Below are 22,809 nucleotides of genomic sequence, written 5' to 3' on the forward strand. Positions count from 1 at the left end.
AAAACAGGAATTTCCTCCAAGTTAATTGTCTGCGGAATGACGTCAAATGGCTTTACTATTGCAGATCCTGACGACAGAGGCATGCTGGATATGTGTGGGTTTGACTCAGGAGCATTAGAAGTTATTCGAAACTTTGTTCTGGATTTCATTTAGATGAAGCACAAAAGAAATCTTAATGTATGAAAAAATTTTACTTGCTCCACAGAATATTGAGGCATAGTATATATAGATTCATAGTTTCTGGGTTTTAGCACTTTTGTGACTAGCATTGCTGTAAAACATTAACTACTAAGACCCTGTAATTCTTAAAAGATTTTAAAATTGTTTGAAAAAATTTTTTTTTTCAGTTTGTATATCCAGCAGGCTGGATAAGTCAAAGTTGTTTTCACTGAAAATTAAAGAATTCAAGTTGTATTGGACACAACGCAGAAGTTTAACATATGTACTGATTTTAAAATTTTACATTTTAATGTATCGATTCATACAATGCAATGCTGGAACTTGTGTTTCACATTCTGCAGTAGAATTTTAGCCTCTTAAATATTTATTACTAACAGATAAAAAGTGTATTTTATATTAAATGTCTACATTTGATTACTAATTAAACATTAATCTTACTTTATTAAAAGTATACTTATAAGGCATAACAATTACATATGAGGAAGCAAAAGATGTCTCTATATAATTTTCTCCTTGCACTAGAATCATCAATACCAGCAAAGTTCAGTTTTGTCATCGACAGAATGTTGACAACGTCTTTTGCTTAATTAACGCATTCAAATAAAAATATGATCACTACAGTGTTTCCGTGTCAGACACTATTGTTAGATTTATGATCACTTCTGCTAGGTGTTGTCAGTGAGTACAGTACAGGCAGTCTGGCATGATACCAAAATTAAACTCAACATAAAAAGTGATGTTTATTTGGACTGCAATATAAACCGAATATCAAGAAAGCACCATATGTTAAGTGAAGTGAGTTGGGTACCCAAAATATACAATAATGATTTCAAATGTAAAGCACACCAATATATCCACAAAATCATTTGAACCTATTTCAAAACAGCTATAACAAAATGAAACAGAACTTTCATTATTCTATTTAGATTACTACTACTTAGATACGGCATATGACTTAAGCTAAACAAGGTCTGTCTGTTTTAAATAACATATTTTGACAAGAAATTCCTATCTGTACTTTCCCATTAACAAAATACGGTGATCCTTCCTGGCCATTAGTTACAATAGTTGTCAGTTCATGTTTGCCTGAGGGTATTTTACGACATTATGACAGACTGATGTATCCGTATGCCCGAAGTGAAGCAGTCTGCATTTTGGAACACATACCTTCCTTTTTTAGTTGAGATTATTGGAAGTTGGACAATAAATTGTGGAGCAGATTTGAAAGCACCTTCAGAACACCTTAAACGCTGTTTATTGACTACCTGCGAACCATGTCCCTTGTCATTTTTTTGACAGTATGTTATCCTTTAGCTTCTTTTTTCTAATTACTTCTTAAGTAGAACTCTCATCTTTTGTTTTTAAACCTTTGTTTAATATGAAAAATACTGAAATGGTTATTATTAGTAATACTGTACAGCTTTGTTGATAACTATACAGCTTTGTTGATAACTATAATTAAACTGGTTATTAAATAGCAACTGCCTAAGCTACAGTACAAAACAAGTTGAGTAGTTGAAAATACTTAATAAAATAGTCGATTTTACAATTATTTGACTATTCCCATTTTAAGTGTAATTTGTAAGATTTCAATATTATCAGTAACGAGGTACAGATCTGATTAAATTCTTGCCGCATAGTATTCCTGAGCAATATAATACACTCAAAGCAGGACACACAGTGAAGTAGTTAACTGACTTGAATTTGAACCACAGGTTTATTTTGTTCCAAAATAGAAAAAGACTATTCGGTTGTACAGGGGTGTACCAGTTTATCTTACTGAAATGTGACTACACTACAGAACCAAAGGAATAATCAGACTTAGAATTCTTTGACCCTTTTTTTGGAAAATGTTCTTTATTAGAATTGTAACACAGAGGCTAATTAAAACTGTCTAATTTATGTTGATGAAACTAATTTATAATCCTGCATTAAATAAATTGTATAGGTCGACAAAATAAAAAAGGAAAGTTAAGTTTATAAAACATAGAACACAATGCTCTTATCTATACAGAAGGAATGCCTCAGATCAACTAGACCAGCCGCAGTGGTGGGGAAGTTAAAGTGAGGTTGCAATTTTCCAGAATACCGTTTTATACCAAGTGACATATCAGATTTTGTTTCAGGTGAGTATGAAACTGTTATAATGGTCAGTGGGTGACACATGAATGATATTTGAGTAAGATGAAAATGTGGGGATGGAGATAAGCAAACAAATAAAACAACAAACAGCAGATTATAGAAGACCTTCACTTCACGTCCATCTTTGTGTATAACCCTTAGAAGTATAATCTCTGTTTTTCAACAAATTAAGGAATATGAAACAGACTAATTCATGACACCATGATTATACCAAATGTGACATAATATAATGAGCAAAAATACTGAAGTTATGTATAACTTGACACTAACCTACACCCATCCCCAAAAAGAAAGCTACATGTCTTGTTTTAACAAAAGTGAGCATAGTATATGGCCAAAAGTGCTTGAGTCGACTGGATCTGTGGTTCAGGAGACAAAGCTGATGAAGCGATCCGGCCATTTTTCAGAATGGACCCAACAATGTGTAACATAAAGCTCAAAAGAGGCTGCATTTGCATCTGTTAGCATATTTATTTACTTTTTAATACATTTAACAGTTTTCCACATAAAATTATAAAGCTGACTGAATTTTTTGGCACATCACTAGTCTGTCCTGTTTAAACACTTAAGGTACTCTGTTTTATTTTGTGGGATTGGAAAAATGAAATCTCATATAATGAAATATACCACACAAATGATGTTTATATATATATATATATATATATATATATATATATGTACAGTATATATATATATATATATATAAACACACACAAACTCAGTGTATGGTGTATTTATAGTATATATAAATACTGAATTTAAAGTTCTGTAAACTTCTACACATTACACATACCTAAAGTCATTATTTGTAATGTGCAAATTAGCAGACATTCCTAGTCAATTAGGCGATGAATGATAAGCACCACTAGAAGATATTGCACATTGCTCAATTAATGGCAAAAGTTTTCCCTTTTGATGAAGTTCCTTTGTCGCTGAACCGCCACCAATACAACATCCATTTACAAACACTCTTGGTACCTTTAAAAAAAAAAAACAAAAAAAAAAAACATAAATTTAAAAAAGAAACTTCTTATGCTTCTCATGTTAGCAGATAGGTTACACATAAAAAGATGTTAACTGAACTTTAGTAAAATGAATAGCTCCTTCAGATTTCACTATTTGTAAAATTATTAAAATAACCTAAGTGTGTTTAAATATATTGTTGGGATTATTGGTACAAATAGATTGTTTGTCCAAAAATTAGACTACGTTTTAAATAAATCATTAAGTTGTTTGCTTCTAGTGGTATATTTAAACAGAAAAGCACTGATAGTGATGCCACCCTCTTTAGCTTTTGTTGTGTTTATTTTATCCACCTGATAATTTCAAACATCAGAAGCTTCTGTAGTTCAATAACATGAAACAACTAAACACTAACTGATATTTAACTGGGATGTGGTAGCTGGCAGCTAAAACTATTTTGAAAAGTTGCAACTCCAGGCAGGGAGTCTGGCAGTAAATACAATACCTGTTTCTCCCTCTCACACACACACACACTCTCTTCTTCTAAATTGTTAATATCAGTGTAAATTTCTGAGCTGCACTGCAACAGTCTCAAACCACTGGCTACAAGAGTAAGGTTCCAGAGAACCTAATGAAAGATTTAAAAGTCTGATTTTATAATTTGAATTGACATTATATTAACTTATTTAACATTTATTTAAAAAACTTTAAAAAAAAAAAAAATCTTTTAATGAAATGGATGCATATTAATTTCCCAATATTCTATTTTCTTTTTTGTTGTTTTGTTTCATCTCTTGTAATATTAAGAATGTCAGCTGGTGCAAACACTGAAATTTGGTAACAGTTAGCAAGTGTTCATAATTTAATTCAAGTTGTGAAATACTAGCCATTTATGTGTTAGGATGGGTTGGGCACCTGGCACCTTGTCCATGGCTGGCTCCTGCCTTGAAAAGGCCTGAAATTTTAATAAACTGTTTCATTAAGTAAAACAGTAGTGCAATATGCTGCAATGTTCTTTAGCCTAAAAGTGAGATGGGCAACATGCTACTGCCTCATTTACAGGCGGGTGTTCTGTATGAGTACACAGTGTGTCTGTACAAGTTTTCTTGGGGTGCGCTGTCTCAGCACCAGTCCTACTTGGGTCTCATTTTGTAACTGTTAAAGTCTGCTTGACGTTTTTTTTGAATGTCAGGTTAAGACCACATTTCTAGAATGTAATACTTTAAAAGTCATGATCTGGATATATGCAATAAAGTTAATATTTTGAAAATTAAAAGTAATATTTTTGTGTTGTTATTGTATTGACATGCTTTGCACATGCTATGAATTGCCTGAATTGTGTATTGTTATTCATCTCTGCAACTTGTCCTTCTAAAATAAGCCACCTCTGACCATTCCAATGTGAAGTTAGACACATTTCTCTTGATTTTGCACACTTTAGTATAAGACCAATGAGTCCTTCACATTCACAAGTAACTTTACCAGCACATCAAAGGCTCGTAATACACCACCAGATGAATAACCTCTTTATCAATACTTAAACGTTTTAGCAATATTAAATGTTACAAGGCCAAAAGAAGCCTTTCTTTAAGTCATGTTACATAACAGTTAATAAATAATAAATGTATGTTTGCTGTACCTAAACTTAAAAAAAAAAAAATCATTAATTATTACTGCTTTACTTCTTTGTGAAGTTTTTGGCCTGAAGTATTTTTGTCTACCTAGAGTTCTCCCCTTCAGAAGTATTAATTGTTACTTCTTCCTTATTGCACAACCTTTTTCTATTACATATCTGTCAAAATGGAAGCAAACCAATCCCTATATTTTGGCAAAATAATTAAACAGGCAGAATTAAATAATGGTGTTTACCATGAGGAAGTTCCATTATATGTCTGAAGATGCTGCAATCCTGAATTCAAACCGGCTACGTGTCTGCAACATGTAGTCAAGCGAAATGTAAAAAGCGATCATAACAGCGTTCCTTGTCTACATATGCTAATTTGAAACTTGGGAATTTGTCTGTTTCACATACAAAATACGACAGAAAGGCAAACTGCTGTCACTGTTAAATCAGACTTGACAGTGACGAATTCAAACCATTCCTACACCAAAAAAGATGCCAATCTATACTTCTGTGGATGCAATGTATGAAAAATAATATTTTCTGTTTTTTTAGATGTGAATGTGTATACATTCTACTGGTTGTCCTTTGGTTGGTTTGTTTCCATGTCAATTGGAAATTTGCTGCATGCTTATACTCCAACTGCTTAAATGAGTTGCAAGAATGTTTAACATTTCCATAATCCCCGTCGGGTTAAAGTAAAAGATCGTCATACAACTACTTCTAAAGGTTACTTTTTTGCCTTGTGGTATGGTGGTACAGTAGTCAGCATTCCAGAATCCTGAAGTTCAAATCTTGGCCAGGGTACTGCCTGTATGGAATTTGCACATTGTGTATGGCTTTTTTTTGTTTGTTTTCTGTACCTTGCTTTTGTCTCAAAGATGTGCATGTTAGGTTAATTGTTAATCCTAAATCAGCCCAGAATGCATGGGTATAAGAGTGAGCATGTTCTGTAGTTGGCAAGAATTAATCTTCAGCAGGGTGTCGGCCTAGTGCTCAGGTCTGCTGGGACAGACTCTGACGTCCTCAACGTGACTGGGATAACTAAGTTAAAAAACAAATGGACAGACAAATGGAATATCTTGAAGCACGGTGAAACACACAATCCATTGTCACAGTTGGGACAATAGTAGCGTGATTCCTTGCGGATTTTCTTTCCAGTCAGATCAGCTTTTGAACAGCACACTGTACCTATGCGATTGACACAAGCGGATTCATCAGAATTACTTTCTATTTCACTGTCTGTTTCAATTTCACTGCCTGAAGACAGACTCACTTCTTTATCACTGCTTGTATCATCACTGTCAAGAGCATGCAACACCTGGGCTGCTGAAAAACATTTCTTATGAGATCCCATTATGAGGCCAGGAGAAGACGTGTCTGCACTGTTGCCTGGGTTACACTCAGGCCTGTCACTTACACAAGACACGCCCCTATTATTTCCCAAGCAACATTGGCACTAACGCTGTTGGCACTTATACATCCTTGGGTCTAATGCTTATGCGAGACACATCTAATCATGTGCCCGAGTGACACTTGGGACTAACGATTTTAGCACTGATTTTATGGCCAGAGTGACCCTCATGTCTAATGCTGAAGAGGTTAAGCTCAAGTCAGATTCATGGTGATGTTTAATACCACTTTGCATTTTAAACCCTGAATAACTCCGAGTACAGTATTTTAATGCCTTGTTGCGGATAAAATAACATTATCCTGCAATAAATCATTAATATTTCTGTGTGTTTTGCCACTCTAAGGTACCTCAAATGTTTGTGAGTTGACAGAGCTTTCAAATACAACTCAATGGTGTGTAAACGAGAAGCTGTAAAAACAGTTTGAGAACAAATTGAAACTGAACCATTATTTGAATCAAATGATAGTGATGACAATTTGAATTGGTCATCAGACGCGGATAGTGAAACCGATGCATACAGCACCGTCCGACTGAACTGTTCTGATATGTCTGGTGAATCGCCTGAAGGCTCACCATGGTGCAAGTAAGTGTGTGACAACAATGCAAAATGATTTCGATCAAGTAGGAAGACGACAACCCCCCCACAAAAAAAAAAAAACAGTGTTAAAAACTCATTAGTGTCAGGGGAAATGTGGACATCATGAACCCTTGCATGGTGGTAGCCTACAATGATCCACACATTCAACACTGCCCATTGGATCAGGCATTGACATTCTACCTTCTCATGTGCAGGCATCAGGAAAAATATTAGAAACGTGTGTAAATAAACGCACGTCTACTGTCCCAATTGTAACATCAGGCTTTGTGTTTCAAAACACATCACATGAAGCATGTGTACTAAATCTACATCAGTACAGCAGCGCACATTTTCCCAGAGATAAACATAACATTGAGGAGGCAACTTCTACTTACTGCTGAGGAAAGTAATTAAATCCAATGTTGCAACTGGTTATAAAAGATTTATTCTACAGATTTTTGTGACATATACACTACTTGCTATTTATTTCCCTGTGTCATATATATACACACACACACACACACACAGACACACAATTCTCCATTTGTAAAGCATGTTTTGTGCCATTATGTGGCATACTGGATTTTAGCTTAAAACATGGCAATGTGGCCCCCTAGTGGCTACAAGATTGAACTATGATGCCCAATTCATTTTGATTTGCTAGTGTTTTCATTTTAATAATAGTGAAAGCTGTCTTTACTTAAACAGATGAATTAAATATCAATTAGCACTACTCAATACATAACAAGCTTAATTATTCTGAAGTGCTGCGTCTTTATGACAGTCAAAGGACCATAAAACAACATGCATTCAGGGATAATATGTAGTTTATTATTGTCGCTTGCCAAACATCATAGCGTTTGTATAATTATACTAGGGGGCTCGCCAACCCCGTGTTTGGTTTTCCAGATACACACTTTTAAGATTTTTTGTTTCTATGAATTGTTGCTATTTCCTTAGTTTCACTTTTACAGTATTTCAGAACTTTGGTAAAGACAATATTTGGAATCTTTCGAGTCCCAACATGCTGAATCTTTTAAATGAGGTCAGTGAGACATGTGTTTAATGACTTTGTACCATAATTCAGGAGAGGTTTCTTTGTTTGGAATTTCAGCACAGGCAAAACGATCTACATCATCAGCAGTTAATTTTTTTGCAAAGTAACCAATAAATGCATGTGAGGTAAAAACACGTTTTTGAAATTTTCTGATTTAAATTTCTAAGCCTTACAATATTTACATACTTCTGACATATATTCGATCTCCATTTGCCTTTTCGTTATTTCTCTAAGTAATAATTTCTCTTTGTTTGCACTTTGTTTTGACACTGTCGTTTTTTTCTGCTTTCATATTCTGTATCTTGCTCAGCATGTATTTCGCGCCTACATTTTTTTGAGTCTTTTGAATGCCACTGTTTTCATTATCTCTAACCTGCTCTGCATGTGTTTGGCCCCTTTGTTTTTTAACCTCTTTATGACGTTTTACTTTGTTTTCTACTCTTTGTCTTTTAATTCTGACCTTGCTTTGTCCTCCTTTTTTTTCAATGACACCTGGTCCATGATGATTATTTCCCCTTTTTTGAGTAATAATTTGCATTTGTTTGCGCTACTGCAATCTTTACTTTCTTTTTTTGATACTTTCTAATTTTCCTGCTTTCATATTCTTTACCTTTCTCTGCATGTCTATTGTGTCTTTTTTTTTTAGCCTTTCAAATTCCACTGCTTTCATAATCTCTAACCTGCTCTGCATGTGTATAGCACCAATGTTTATGAAGTTCTACTTTGTCTTTTAATTCTGAGCCCAACTGGATGTGCTTTTTTTCAATTCCACTTGTTCCGGGCTGATTATTACTTTCCTTATTTTCTGAATTTGCACCTAGATTATTCTTTTTCTTTTTTGCATTTTTTTTCTCTCCATCACTTTTGAGTCTCTTTTCTCCGCGCAGCTCTTTCATCTTTGTCTTGCAAGAATCTCATGTTCTACGTCCCAGCAAGACGGTCCTGTGTCAATCTCTTGGCACAAAGTCTCATGTTTAAGAACGAAAAGAGATTGGCCACGGAGCATCTTGCGGGTCTTTTAAGTGTCTTCCGTGATCTTCACGTGAAGATCATGTCTCGTCTCCCTAGTCTTTCTCTCCCAGGATTTTTTTTTATAATAGAGAGACAGATATATACAACAAATAACTTTTTATTTAAGGGCTCAATATTGATTGATATTTAATGTAGTTTTTGGGGGGGCAGTGGGAGAAAGACAATTAAAAAGCAAAATATCATTTATACATTTTCATTTTTCGCTTTGCAAGAGATCCAGCTTTGCAATGGTGTGTCCTGTAGATGCCTCTTATTTATTTTGCATACTCCCTTTCTGCATTGCCAGTGGTCTGGCTCCTACATCCTGAACAATGCATGGAGATTTGAGTCCTAACTATAACTTGCTGAAGTGAACACTTGTACGTTTTTAAGAACTACATAAATAATGCATAATGCAAAGAAAACACCTATTAGTTAACAAAACAAGTCAGACCATGCAAGTCAGCACCTCTTTTTATAAACTGTAATATAAGCACATTCTTCACTTGCATGTATAGGTCTGCTTCACTTAAAAATCAACGTATGAAATAACTCTAGGATTTTCAGAGAATAAATGGAGTTAGCAAGTGAATTAATATTCATAATTCTGAAGCAGTTCACGTTCAGATCTACAACATCTACAAAGTAAATATTCATCAGGGTCTTTCCTTTAAATGTGACCTGTTTATAAAAAGTACAGTATATATTAATGTTTTTGTAAAAAAAAAAAATACATTTGACAATAATGTTTGGGAACTGCAGAAAAAATATTTTTTAAGAAATAATCAAAATATGTAGGTTTCTTGAGTGATTATTGTCTGTAACATACATACCACACTTGCATATCAGTAGCTCAATTCAGATTATTTTTATAAAGCACACTTAACTCTTATAAGCAAAACATGCTGTAAGTTCATTACAAATCAACAGAAATTTGTCATCTTTAGTTTGTACCCTGCAGGTGTTTCTGTTACCTTAATTTTATTTAGAGAGTCAGTGAAATATGCAACTTGATTACAAGTATCCTAACTGTATTTTAGTTGTGAGTGGGAGATGTGGACACATTCGTCATACTCCTAAGTGATTTTAGAATTTTAACAGATGAACAACCTGTTTAGAACAGAACTAATGAAAAAACAGAATTTTACAGGCAACTACGCTCCCCTTTCCCATTCTAGCACAATGTGACAAGTTACTTGGGAGACAAGTTCCAAGTTTTGGATTGTGGAAGGTGAATATTTATGACAAGAATGGGTGTGCTCTCTGGGATGATCATATACGACAGTTAAGGCAGAATACCCTGCTATTTCTAGTTTATTAATATTAACATGGGAAAGAAAACTGTACAAATGATATTATGTATAACCCACCAGAGTATTTTGGAGTTTTCTAAGATTCATCTCTTTTTCTGGTAATTTAAAGTAGTAGCATAATTTCATATATGACATTGCTATAATGTGAAAAAAGGTCATGCACAAAGCAAGGCTTGGGAAGAAAAGAACACTTAGATCTAGGATTAGGAATACTTGTTTTAATACTATAAAAATAAATAAATACTTTTTCCATTTAGTGTTTTGAGTTATGTTTATTTGATAAGACTGAAAATGCTTTGTGATAACAGTCTGATATGTAGGAAAATAAAGACAACTTCAACACTAGTATGTACTGTATATTTAAAAAGAATAATAATAACTCACCGTTTTCTCACCAGTCATTTCACCTAAAACCTCCTGAAGCTGCTTTCCATCTTGATGCTGGTCCAATTCAATCACTTTGTATGAAATTCCAATTTCATTAAATACATTCTTTGCCATATGACAGTAGGGGCATGTGGTTTTAGAAAATATCACAATGCAGTTATGATCAACCACTTCCTGTTTTGTAAAAAATAAGATATTTGTTATAAGCAGTACACATTACATGCACAACATCATAATGATGTTTTTTCCCACAATAAACTGGATTTTGCAAACATTGTGGTTAAGTAATGGACTGCCAGGTCAGTTCACACTGTCACACAAGTGTGCATGGGAGGCAGCTAAAGGGCTTGAGTAAGGGCAATTCCAAATTGGGATGTGACAGAGTGCACTGATTCTTTTTCTCACTTCTCTGCAGACCATTCACGGGAGGTTCCACCTGGCCCTCTTGACGTCACGTCCGGGACCAAGCCTAAGACCTTGCCGTCTCCGGTCCCTGTGATGTCACATCCGGGCTCGAGCCTATGGCTGAAGACCTTCATGAGCCCGACCCCTTTGTTCTCACTTCCTGTCCTGACCTTTCAAAGCCTCCACCCTTCCTCTATTCCCTCAGTTCTGTTTTGGACTCCATTTTGTGCACATCAGTGCTGTTATTTATTTGCAACTTTGCAGCCAGGAAACCAAATATACGGGTGGCTGCCCCAAACCTTGCTATGGCTCTTTGTGGAGTTTGTGACAAAACCCAAGCTCCTGCTGTGATCTTCAACAGACTTGTTTAACATTCCTGTGTTTCCTTCCAATGGCCTTGGCACAGTGTTCACTCTACACTGGTGCAATATAAAATAAAGTTTTTGTGTATCTACTATATAACATTGTCTGCTGTTGCTAATTGTGGAACTTTTTTGTGAATAAATTGCATACAAACTTGAAACTGGAGTTCAAATATGCAATAACTGAGTTTTATGCAGAGCAATACAATTTCCTCAAGGGACCAAAAATAACAACTGTGATTAGAAATTAAAGAATTATTGCTTTTTTTTTTGAAGGTTTAGAAAATTGCTAAAACTGTAGATGATTAGGTGAATGCAAAATAAAAAGTGTTATATAAAAGTCTTTCAGTAATGCAACTATTTTTGAAAAAATTAAATTTAATTATCTGTCTGTGAAGCAATGTTTAAAGTTGTCAACTTGGAGCTCCAGTAGACTGACTTTGAACCCTGTTTGTCTGTGTGCAGACTGCACAGTCCCCCCGCCGACTGCATGCATTTTGTTCCTCCTAAAAATGTGTGAGTCAGATTGACTGGTGACTGTGGGCAACTGTGTTCCATCCAAGATTGGCTCCTGAAAATTCTGGGATAGACACTGGCTCCCCATCGTATACAACTTAACATTGCACATAGAATAGTACCATACAGTACATTAGAGGGGAGACATAACATTTATACAGTACAATATAGTACTATGTTTCAACATACATCATGGATGCATTAAATGATTTTTTTTTGTTTGTGCCATCCAGGGAAATATAGAAGAAATGCATTTTATTTATATTTGCATAACAAAATGTATGGTGTCCAAATTGCCACTGATGATGTACCACCAACCTGAACAATAAAACATTTTATTTATAAAGCATCTTTCTCAGGCTCAAACTGCTTAGTACCTGCAGATTCCAGTACCTGTTTTGAGAATTTCACTTCATTTTGGTTTTCACAATGTTATGAAAGTACATGATCTGAAACATGCAGTATTAAATGGACTTTTCATATTAAAATCAGGTATGCAAGCAACTCTACAAACTAGGGCTGACAATAAAGGGATAAAGTAAGAAAAATTCCTAAGCCTCAAAATTTGGGCTGGGGGTGGGGGGGGTGTCAATACAAAATAATATAATAATTGTAAAAACATGAAAATTAATTTGTGAAAATGATCTTCTTTCTCTTCATAAATATGGCCATCAGGGGAACAGATCGGCCCAACTTGGTGCCAGTGGATAATGGATCTGATCCAATCAGCTTCAGAAAAAGAAAATTATCTACTGTATACTATACAAATAATGTAAACAATTCTAATATATATGAAATGCTTCCTTTTTGTTACACATTTCATGTGCTGAACATATTATAATGAGAACATTGATAAGTGATAACTGATAAGGGCTGTTCGGTCCCTGTACGATTGGTGCCAGAGCTTGGTCTGCATTGCCGGCAGTAAGTCGAACCTATTTCCAGTGAGAGTTGGACTACGCCAGGGCTGCCCTTTGTCACCAATTCTGTTCATAACTTTTATGGACAGAATTTCTAGGCGCAGCCAGGGCGTTGAGGGGGTCCGGTTTGGTGGGCTCAGGATTGGGTCACTGCTTTTTGCAGATGATGTTGTCCTGTTTGCTTCATCAAGCCGTGATCTTCAGCTCTCTCTGGATCGGTTCGCAGCCGAGTGTGAAGCGGCTGGGATGAGAATCAGCACCTCCAAATCCGAGACCATGGTCCTCAGCCAGAAAAGGGTGGAGTGCCCTCTCAGGGTTGGTAGCGAGATCCTGCCCCAAGTGGAGGAGTTCAAGTATCTCGGGGTCTTGTTCACGAGTGAGGGAAGAATGGAGCGTGAGATCGACAGGCGGATCGGTGCGGCATCCGCAGTAATGCGGGCTCTGCATCGGTCTGTCATGGTGAAAAAGGAGCTGAGCCGCAAGGCGAAGCTCTCAATTTACCAGTCGATCTATGTTCCTACCCTCACCTATGGTCATGAACTATGGGTAGTGACCAAAAGAACGAGATCACGAATACAAGCAGCTGAAATGAGTTTCCTCCGCAGGGTGTCTGGGCTTTCCCTTAAAGATAGGGTGAGAAGCTCAGTCATCCGGGAGGGGCTCAGAGTAGAGCCGCTGCTCCTCCGCATCGAGAGGAGTCAGATGAGGTGGCTCGGGCATCTGATCAGGATGCCTCCTGGACGCCTCCCTGGTGAGGTGTTCCGGGCACGTCTAACCGGGAGGAGGCCCCGGGGAAGACCCAGGACACGTTGGAGGGACTATGTCTCTCGACTGGCCTGGGAACGCCTTGGGATTCTCCCGGAAGAGCTAGAAGAAGTGGCCGGGGAGAGGGAAGTCTGGGCATCTCTGCTCAAGCTGCTGCCCCCGCGACCCGACCTTGGATAAGCGGGAGACGATGGATGGATGGATGGACATTGATAAGTGAATATTTAACTAGTGCAATAACTGAAATAGGATAATGCAGCATTTCAATGTTAAGTAAACTTCTTACTTTATAGTACAATGCTTTTTTTAATAGTTATTAACATGAAAGGGAGTGCAACATTAATGAAAATAAGAAGTGTAACAGAAATAACTGACAGATGGACAGTAATCAGATTAACTAAGGATAAAAACTAAAATATAAAATAACATTTACACCGGTAAAGAAGCTGAGTGTCCAGTCTATCTTAGAAATGCATTTGTGTCCCACAACAGTTTTTTCCTTTTTTTACACAAGTCATTGAGTGACTGAGTTATTGTAAATGATGTTTCATGCTCTGCAATAAATGTGGAAATGCCTATTTTTGTGTAGACACAGCTGTAAATGTGATGGCTGTCGCTCTTGGCAATGTTGATGTAAATTGGCTGGCCTGTGAATTTGATCCATGTCATGCGTTAACAGTATATTTTTCCACTTGTGCAGAACATAAACATCTAGAAGCAAACACCAGGGGCAGTGCATTGTCCTTCAGCTCCCAGCCATTCCTCTAATCAAGCCCCTCATCATTTACTTTTAACAATTCATTATGTCTTCCCCAGCTTTAACCAACTTTGATTTCATCTCAAGCACAAATTTGAACTGCACTCACAGTATACCTGTGGCAGCTCACATAAAGCACTTAGCTGATGATTGGTTAACAAACTACCCAGCTTGCAAACCATCTTTAAATGTGAGAATACTATTACACAATTGGTTAAATGCATCCAAGACAATAAAATGCATTGTTAATTTAATAAAATGGTGTGACAGGGATTGTTTTAATGAATTTAAAATAGGCACACCATGAAAAACGTTTAGCTCAGACAACAAAAGAAAAAAAGTTAACTATTTACATATATTTAATAACACAATAGACTGTATACCAACAAAAGATTTTATTTGTAATTAGCACAGATAGGTCTTTAGCAGTACTTGAGGGGCTAATTGTGTTCAAACATACCGTAATTGCTTGTTGATTGCATTTAATCTTTAATTCTTTAAATCTAAATTAACGTATTATCTATCTATGAAAGTTTAACCATTTTTATATTGTGAAAATAGCACATGGTCTAATAATATATACCTCATATGGCAAAAAAACAGGTATGTAGCCCCAAAACTTTAAAATAGATATTCAAATAATATATTTTGTTTTATTAACATTCTGATCTCAATTATTGTTTGACGGTACTACTACAAACATAAGGGCTCATTTCACAAGGCATTAGCCACAGCTAAATTTAGATGACAGAAACAGAGTAATCCCATTCTTACCATGCAGACTGCTGATAACCTTAAAACCCACTTCCGTGATTAAAAAAGATTTAAGCAGTTGACCAGAGTGAAGTTTTTTTTTTTTTTGGTGTAAGAGATTCATAAATTTCTAATTCTACAAATATGATAAACTTTTAACTGTTGTCAAATAAAAAAGAGGAATATTTTGAAATATACAGTATTACATAATTAACTCCATTCAACAGCTATAGTCAAGGTCATTTAGGTAGGACTCCAGATAGATGCCCCCTGGGGTGAGGGTATTTTTTGAAGGAGAAGGCTAGGAAGTGATGAACCATCCATGGCTAATTGGGAGAAAATCCACTGATAGACCCAAGACATTTTAAAAGTTTATCTCTCCACCAAAACTGGGGCATTTGCTAATTTCCCAGGAAGAGATGGAAGAAGTTACTAGTTAACAGGTTGCCTGGTCAGTCTGGAAAAGCAGAGTGTAAATGATGAGGATAAGAAAAATAAGAAACACAACAGTACTATATAATGATCCGAGCACCTTGATAATGGTTTCTCTGAATATATTCAGTCCCAGTTCCAGTATGAAAATAGCTATTCTTATTGCAAAGATGGTTAGGATCAGGGCCTGTATGAACAGCTAGAGGAACACATCCCAGACAGGACGTTAATAGTAACCCGTCCCGAAAGGGATTCCAGATGTAGATTTAGGAAAAAAAATTGTGCCTTGAATTATTCAAGGTATGTAAATTTAGTGGAAGGAAACAATAAAAGTGCTGACATTCTCCAGTCCTGTATCTGCTAACAGCAGGAAGCTGCTACTGAGGCCCAGGCAGGCTTTTCTGGCTCTTTGTTTAGAAATAAGACAGCTGGATACACCAGAGGGAATTCTGGGAAGTCTGCCTCTGGGGTTTTGTAGGGCTATGCCTGATCTGGAGGTACAGTACTAGTCAAAAGGCTGGAATCACCCAGAAATTTACATGTTTGACATATGTAAATTGACATGTTTGACTCTTCAATTCCACCCAGGGGAGTAAACGTTAACATTATACAAAGTTACTGTCTGTTATACCTGCATTTTTATCACTCTTTAATTTAATATTGTTTTTTTATCAGTATGCTACTGCTGGAGTATGTGAATTTCCCCTTGGGGATTAATAAAGTTATCTATCTATCTATCTATCTATCTATCTATCTATCTATCTATCTATCTATCTATCTATCTATCTATCTATCTATCTATCTATCTCTTTAAAATTGCAATACCATTAAATTGATTTAAAAATATAGCCAAGACACAGCTGAAAATGATGCTTTGTGGTTATATGTGAATAATAGATTAAAAAAAATTCCTTTCATGCAGTAACGGTCATTAGCAATACTAGTAATGTCTTTGCTGTATTTTTAAATCAATTTAATGGTATCTTGATAAAAATAAAGGTATAAGTTTCTATATTTCTGGGTGATTCCAAACTTTTTATCACTAGTATACTTCAGAGAAGACTGAAAGTAATCTTAGAATTAGTCTAGGGATCCAGTATAAAAGTGTCTATTGGCCATTGCTCAGGTGAAGAATGGATGAGAGTTCACTTGGCAGGTGGAGAGAGACATGTAAGAAGGGAGAAAGAAAGGTGTAGACAGAGAGGTGTGATAGGTCATTGTAATTTTGTTTTAGTGCCTCATCTGTTGTGTTTTTGCCTCCAAAGTCATGTAACCTTCTTTATTGTCTTCAGTTGTAATAACACCTCTCTTTTTCTTATTTTTAGTTTCTATGGCATTTTTTGGGTTTGGGGGACCAGAAGAGAACCCCCACAAGGCCAAAATATATAACACGCAAGGCATGCAAACAAATAAAAGCCTCCTTATTTCATTTTGTCTTCTCTTTTGAAAAATTATACTTTCAACCACTCATTGTTGCCAGTTTTATTTACATTAAAAATAACTTCGGCAACACTTTTTTTAAAAGTATTTCTAATGATTCTAACATGCTGTTTCTAAAATGTGTTATTTTCAGATTCCCAACTGCATTATCTCAAACTTTTTATAAATTATTACAAATAAAATGAAAAATAAAGTATTTTCTTGCATTAGTTGTGGTGTATGTACTGTTTTAAACTAGTTTGACCCAGAATGCCAAAACTTATCCTAAAGATCATTTAACGTCAACGTCTCAGAATCTACAGCCCATTGCTGCAAGTGTGAATAAAGACTGAAGTTGCTTCTACAATCCTGATTTACAAAAGCACACTTCAGTGATGACTAGAATTCTCACTCACAATGGGGTATATACTGTATATTTTTGAAACCAGCTAATTCTCCCTTTTCCCCCCACTTGCATATAATCCAGAAGTAGTTCGCCTTCACTAGATTTATGATGAGACACGGACATTCCTGATGGAAAATGTCAAATTTATCTTCTTATGCTTGCTAGAGTATACTAATCAGGGCCGGATTTTCCTATAGGCTAACTAGGCTTCAGCCTAGGGCCTCAAGATCAAGAGGGGCCTACATTCAAATTGTTAGCAAAATTTTATTATCTCTTACGTAATTTACAAACTTAAAAATGGAAGGTGAAAGGGCCTCATAAGTGGAATAGCCTAGGGCCTCTTTTCATATAAATCCGGCCCTGATACTAATAAATCAAACTTATGACAAAAACTAGTGATGGCACAAAACACTGCAAGCACTGCCAATCAATTTGCTTTAAACTCCTATACATTCTAGTAATTATCATAATAAGAATTTCAAATAGAAATCAGCCTACCTGAACAAAACTAGCAGATTTTGTCTTTGAGAAGGTTCCTGATGTACTTGACATAAAATTCCCCATTCTGCAAGAAAAGATATTTTCCATTCATATGATGATTTATTACACAGAGTTACATGTTCAGTCCTTTTTAAACACTGACGCCTAAAACGTTTTCTTAATTTAGTTTTGATCTCTTCAATTTATTTCTAAAACCAATGACCTGAGTTAGTGCAGCATGGTAGCACAATGGTGTTTCGCTACTGCTTCACAGCTCCATTCTGTTGTTTAAATGCCAGCTCAGCCTTTGTGGAGTTTGCACCCTCTCTTCAGTTCTGTTTGTGGTTTTCTCCCATTTTCCAAACACACACAATTCAGGTTACATGGTGACTCTAACCCAGTGAAGATGTGTATTTAGCAGTGGACAGCCATGGGTTGCTGCTTGTACCTGATTCTTCTGGAATAGTCCACAGGATTTATGATTGTGAGATGATTTATGCATGTTTGAAAATGGATGGCTAGATGGATTACTATTACCATCCATGACCTGTTTTTTTAATGTAAGAAATACTGAAATATGTTTACATTTTCTCACAATATAGGATACAAAAAATGTAATTCATATATTTATATTCATCAGAATTTATTTCTGCTACGCTTTATTCAAAGACTGCTCAAATCATTCTATTTAACGACAGTAGTTAATTCAAAATGTAGCTATAAGAATCATTAATAGAAATAAAAAAAATAATATGTATTAAATCCCTAGGCACATTTGTGTTCATTTCAAAATCTTAATATGTAAAACTCTAAACAGACAATTTCATCAGAAATTTCTAATTAATAAATTACAGATCACACAGTCTAACTACAATATATATAAAAGTCAATGTATGTGTGTGTGTGTGTATGTATGTTCCAGGATTAATTCTGAATGGCTGGAGCAATTTTCATGAAACTTGGTATACGTTTCTCATTGGTCGACTAAAAATACTGTAGGGTGAAATCAACCCTAACCCAACCCCTTCTGGGTAGGGTGTGGAGTGATCTTGCGGTCTTGTATGCATGTTATCATCCAGTTGACACTCGGAACGACCACCAGACGGCGAACTGGAGGTGACTGCCAGCATTCTTTATGTTTGAGCTCCACCACCGCGCCCCTGTTGCTTTTCAAATTAAATAGCGTTGGTCAGTTCCGAGTGTCAACTGGATGATAACATACATACAAGATAATGAGTTGTCATTGCTAATTTATTTTTAAAGTTGTGGTTTTTTTAAATTATATTTTTCTCAAACAATTAAAAAAAACACTTTATTTTCCTCCCGGGCAACGCTGGGTATTTCAGCTAGTTTAAAATAAAAAAGCACTACAAGGACAAATAACACTAGACACTGAGGCCCCAAGCTCTGGAATGATTTACCTGCTTCGCTAAAGAATAATAAAGATGAATTTCTGTAGATCAGTGAAGACTAAAAAAATCTCTTAGTCTACTGCATCCTTAAAAGAGGTGCTGATTTAATACTGCAATAATGTTTTTTTTCTTAAACTGTGGAAATTATCTCTGGTTATTACTGAATGTTTTTCAATGTGGGCTGGAAGGTTGAGTATCAGTGGTTAGTGACAGACAACCAGCTTATCATATTACACAACAGTCGTGGACTTTAGTGTGAGGTCTGTGACATTATAGTATGGGTCAGCAGAACTTCAATTTTGCTTGTTCCAAAAAAAAAAAAAACAGTGGACTTCTCAAGGTTTATCTTCTTCAGAAATACTGTTAACTACATCACCTTAAACAACTGAAAATCGCCAGGCATGTCAGATTACGCGACTTCTTTTAAACTTTGCAACACAGTCATGCTCGCACCTTTTTTAACAACCAGTAGCATGCTGTCAATTGCAGCTGGTAATGTATAAAGGGTTAAGAAGTACAGCAAGTTCAGCTGCAGTCTCAGCCTTTTTTTTTCTTTTTTCCATTTTGTATTGTACGTAAAACAACAGACATTAGACAGATGAGCTTCTCTACTGTTTTTGAGGTCCAGAACATCTGCTTGCGATATTCCTCACTGTAAGAACTTTAGTACCAAATAAGCATTCATTGGTTGTCAGCTTTCATGTACACAGACTCTGCCCCTAATACTAAGGACAAAATGAAACAGGTTTATCAGGGCAACTCACAGACTAGTTAGGGTGAGTAACACATGAGAGAGCTCAGCCGACTGCCTCCAACTCCCTAAGATTATATAAATGAAGGCTATGAATGAAAATCGTTGGAAAAGACATCAAACGTGACATGACCAATGTGGGATGTTTTCTATTTTGCAAAATCTACGTAGCATCCTGACTCCTGAGTATATTTTCAAGTGCTCAAAAACGTATTCTTCTTATGATGTTATCACGTTTTTTTTTATATAAAATTGAATCATAGTGGATATGATTTGGCTTTTTTGGATACTGACCAAAAGAAAAAAACTAATGATAATGTAAAAATATATCTCTGCAAAGTGGTCTAAATTAGTTACAAATATAAAATGCAAAATAATTGATTGCATAAATATACAACCTCTAATATGACACATTTAAATCATCTCCAGTGCAGCCAATTGGTTTCAGAAGTCACATTGGTTCAATGGGGATCACCTGTCTGGGGTTTCAATTCATTGTAGTATAAATGCACCTTAATGTGGAAGAGCTGCGGTGGGCTAGCGCCCTGCTCAGGGTTTGTTTCCTGCCTTGTGCCCTGTGTTGGCTGGGATTGGCTCCAGCAGACCCCCGTGACCCTGTAGTTAGGATATAGCAGGTTGGATAATGGATGGATGGACGTGGAAGCACCAACTTGAGGTGAGTCAGTATAGTGGTGATGAAGATATAAGAATACTTGAATCAACTTCACGAAAAGGTGACTGAAAAGCACAACACAAAGGATGGAGACAAGAAAACATCAAAGTCACTGAACATCTCTTTGGCCATGAAAAAAATGGAGCTGTAAATCTACCTAGAAAAGGCTATTGAAAAAAACTGAGTGATCTTGCAAGAAAAAGGCCAGTGTGGGAGGCCACACAGAGACCTCAGAACACTCAGAAGGAGTCACAAGCTCCCTTGGCTGAGACTGGACAGACTACAGACAACAACTTGATACCCAGCTGCTTCACCTGTGGCAGCTTTATGGGAGAATGGCAGAGAGAAAAAGCCACCATTTAAAAAAATACATTTATGAAATCAATTATTGTGGGTTTTATATTTATATTATCTTTAGCATGTAAGAATATACTTAAGAAAACTGATAAACAAGAGGAGACCATTTAGTCCATCCAGCTTATTTGTCTAGCTAAGCTGTTCCAAGATCCCATCCAGGTATTTCTTAAAGGTTGTCAAGATTTTTGATTCAACTACATGTCTCAGTAGTTTGTTCCAGGATTCCACAACTCTTTGTGGAAATAAGTGCTTTCTGGCTTATGCACTTCTCTTTGATTTCCACTTCTGTCCTCAAGTACATGATTCAACCATAAATTGAACAATTTTGCAGAGACCTGTTTTCACTATGACAGTAAAGTATCTTACTGTTCTGATCAGTGTCAAAAAAGCCAAATTAAATCCAATGTAATTCCATGTTGTACAACAGTAAAATGGGAAGACTTCTCAGTGGGTGAGTACTGTTCATAGGCACTGTAAGAATTACCTGAAATAACATTTTGTAGTTTGGTAGTAGATTCTGAATTCTTAACTGATTTTGATACCTCATGCACATCACACTGATTTCCCATGAAACAAGACTTTATAAGTATGAAGTTTGAAGTTACTGCCAAAATGTGTAATCTCTGTAAAAGATGGGCCTCATTCGTGCAAATCTACATTAACTTTATTTCCATTCATTACAGATCTTGCTGTATGCCTGGAGAAGCTTTCATTAGGATATGTGTGATAAATATGGCATTTTCAAAGTACATTTCTAGGTGTTCCAGCAATTTTGTTGAACCACAATGATGATAACACTGCAGCATCTTTCTCTTAAATACTATTTATACCTAGCATCTTTTTTGTGTGAGATGCTGTCAGTATTTTAGATTCTATGACTTTCTACTTGAATTCAGCCGTCACAGACAAAAGGAGTGCTCTTGTGGTGAACAAAGATTTATGTCAATGGCATCAAAATTTGGCAACTTGTTTTTTCTTTAAACACTGTTTAAAAGTGAGAATTCCAATATCATTTGTTTTTCTTAAGTACTACAGAGTGTTAATAACAGAGTACAGTATATGTGTGTGAAAACAGAGTTGCCATAATAAATGGTGTGCCATAAATGTTAAGTTTCACTAAAATGTTTAATTTGTTCTCTGTATTAACCATAAGTATTAGTTGAATAAAAGCTCATTATAAATAATGAATTTGATATAATTAATTACACAAATTAGTAACTGAAAATTAAAAATTCCACTTTTTGCAGACTGATCCTTCCACAGGAGCCCTTTCTCCTAATCCTCCCTGGACCTCCTTCCATCGACCACCCAAACTATACCAAATTGTTGTTTGCAACTCACGTCACAGAGGAGAGCCGTATTTCTCAGAAGGCACTCTGAGATACAACATGAGCCGCTAAATCACTTGCGTATATGTCATCAACAACACTCTTTTATCTGGTCCCTATGGTAAACGCAATATTCAATAATAGCCCTCATGCTAGTCTAAGTATCTTATTTACTGCATTTCTTATAAAAATTGTTCTAGTGTCTCCCTTTATCACCTTTGTAGATGGCTGAAGACCATTTCTGGGAGCACAGCTGAGCCATTAAGATCAAACACCTCACAAAGCTTCACTTCACATCCCTTGATCATAGCCACACAGCTCTCTGTGTTCGTTCACAGGGGATCATAAAACATAATAAGTTCAGCTTGTCCTCACCCTGAGATCACAGTCTTAATAACTGTCTAACTA

At 35.9% G+C, this 22,809-nt stretch overlaps 2 protein-coding genes across 3 annotated transcripts in view; one reads left to right on the forward strand and one right to left on the reverse strand.

Annotated features, from left to right (window-relative positions):
- The window catches only part of ro60 (Ro60, Y RNA binding protein), a 47,249-nt gene extending 42,688 nt beyond the window's left edge, over nucleotides 1–4,561 (forward strand). The window contains exons 9-10 of one of the 2 annotated variants that reach the window (XM_028811019.2): nucleotides 1–177; nucleotides 2,195–4,561. In XM_028811019.2, coding sequence (XP_028666852.1) covers nucleotides 1–153 — 153 coding nt within the window. In that variant the 3' untranslated portion in view covers nucleotides 154–177; nucleotides 2,195–4,561. The other variant, XM_028811018.2, reaches the window with a different exon arrangement.
- Nucleotides 2,774–22,809, reverse strand: part of glrx2 (glutaredoxin 2) — a 25,245-nt gene continuing 5,209 nt past the window's right edge. The window contains exons 2-4 of the mRNA XM_051932816.1: nucleotides 17,899–17,965; nucleotides 10,663–10,839; nucleotides 2,774–3,300 (exon numbers count right to left, since the gene is read on the reverse strand). Of these exons, the coding sequence (XP_051788776.1) occupies nucleotides 3,160–3,300; nucleotides 10,663–10,839; nucleotides 17,899–17,965 (385 nt within the window). The 3' untranslated portion in view covers nucleotides 2,774–3,159. The remainder of the gene's footprint in view (nucleotides 3,301–10,662; nucleotides 10,840–17,898; nucleotides 17,966–22,809) is intronic.

This window comes from Erpetoichthys calabaricus, chromosome 10 (genome assembly GCF_900747795.2).
Source record: "Erpetoichthys calabaricus chromosome 10, fErpCal1.3, whole genome shotgun sequence".
NCBI classification, from domain to species: Eukaryota; Metazoa; Chordata; class Cladistia; order Polypteriformes; family Polypteridae; genus Erpetoichthys; species Erpetoichthys calabaricus.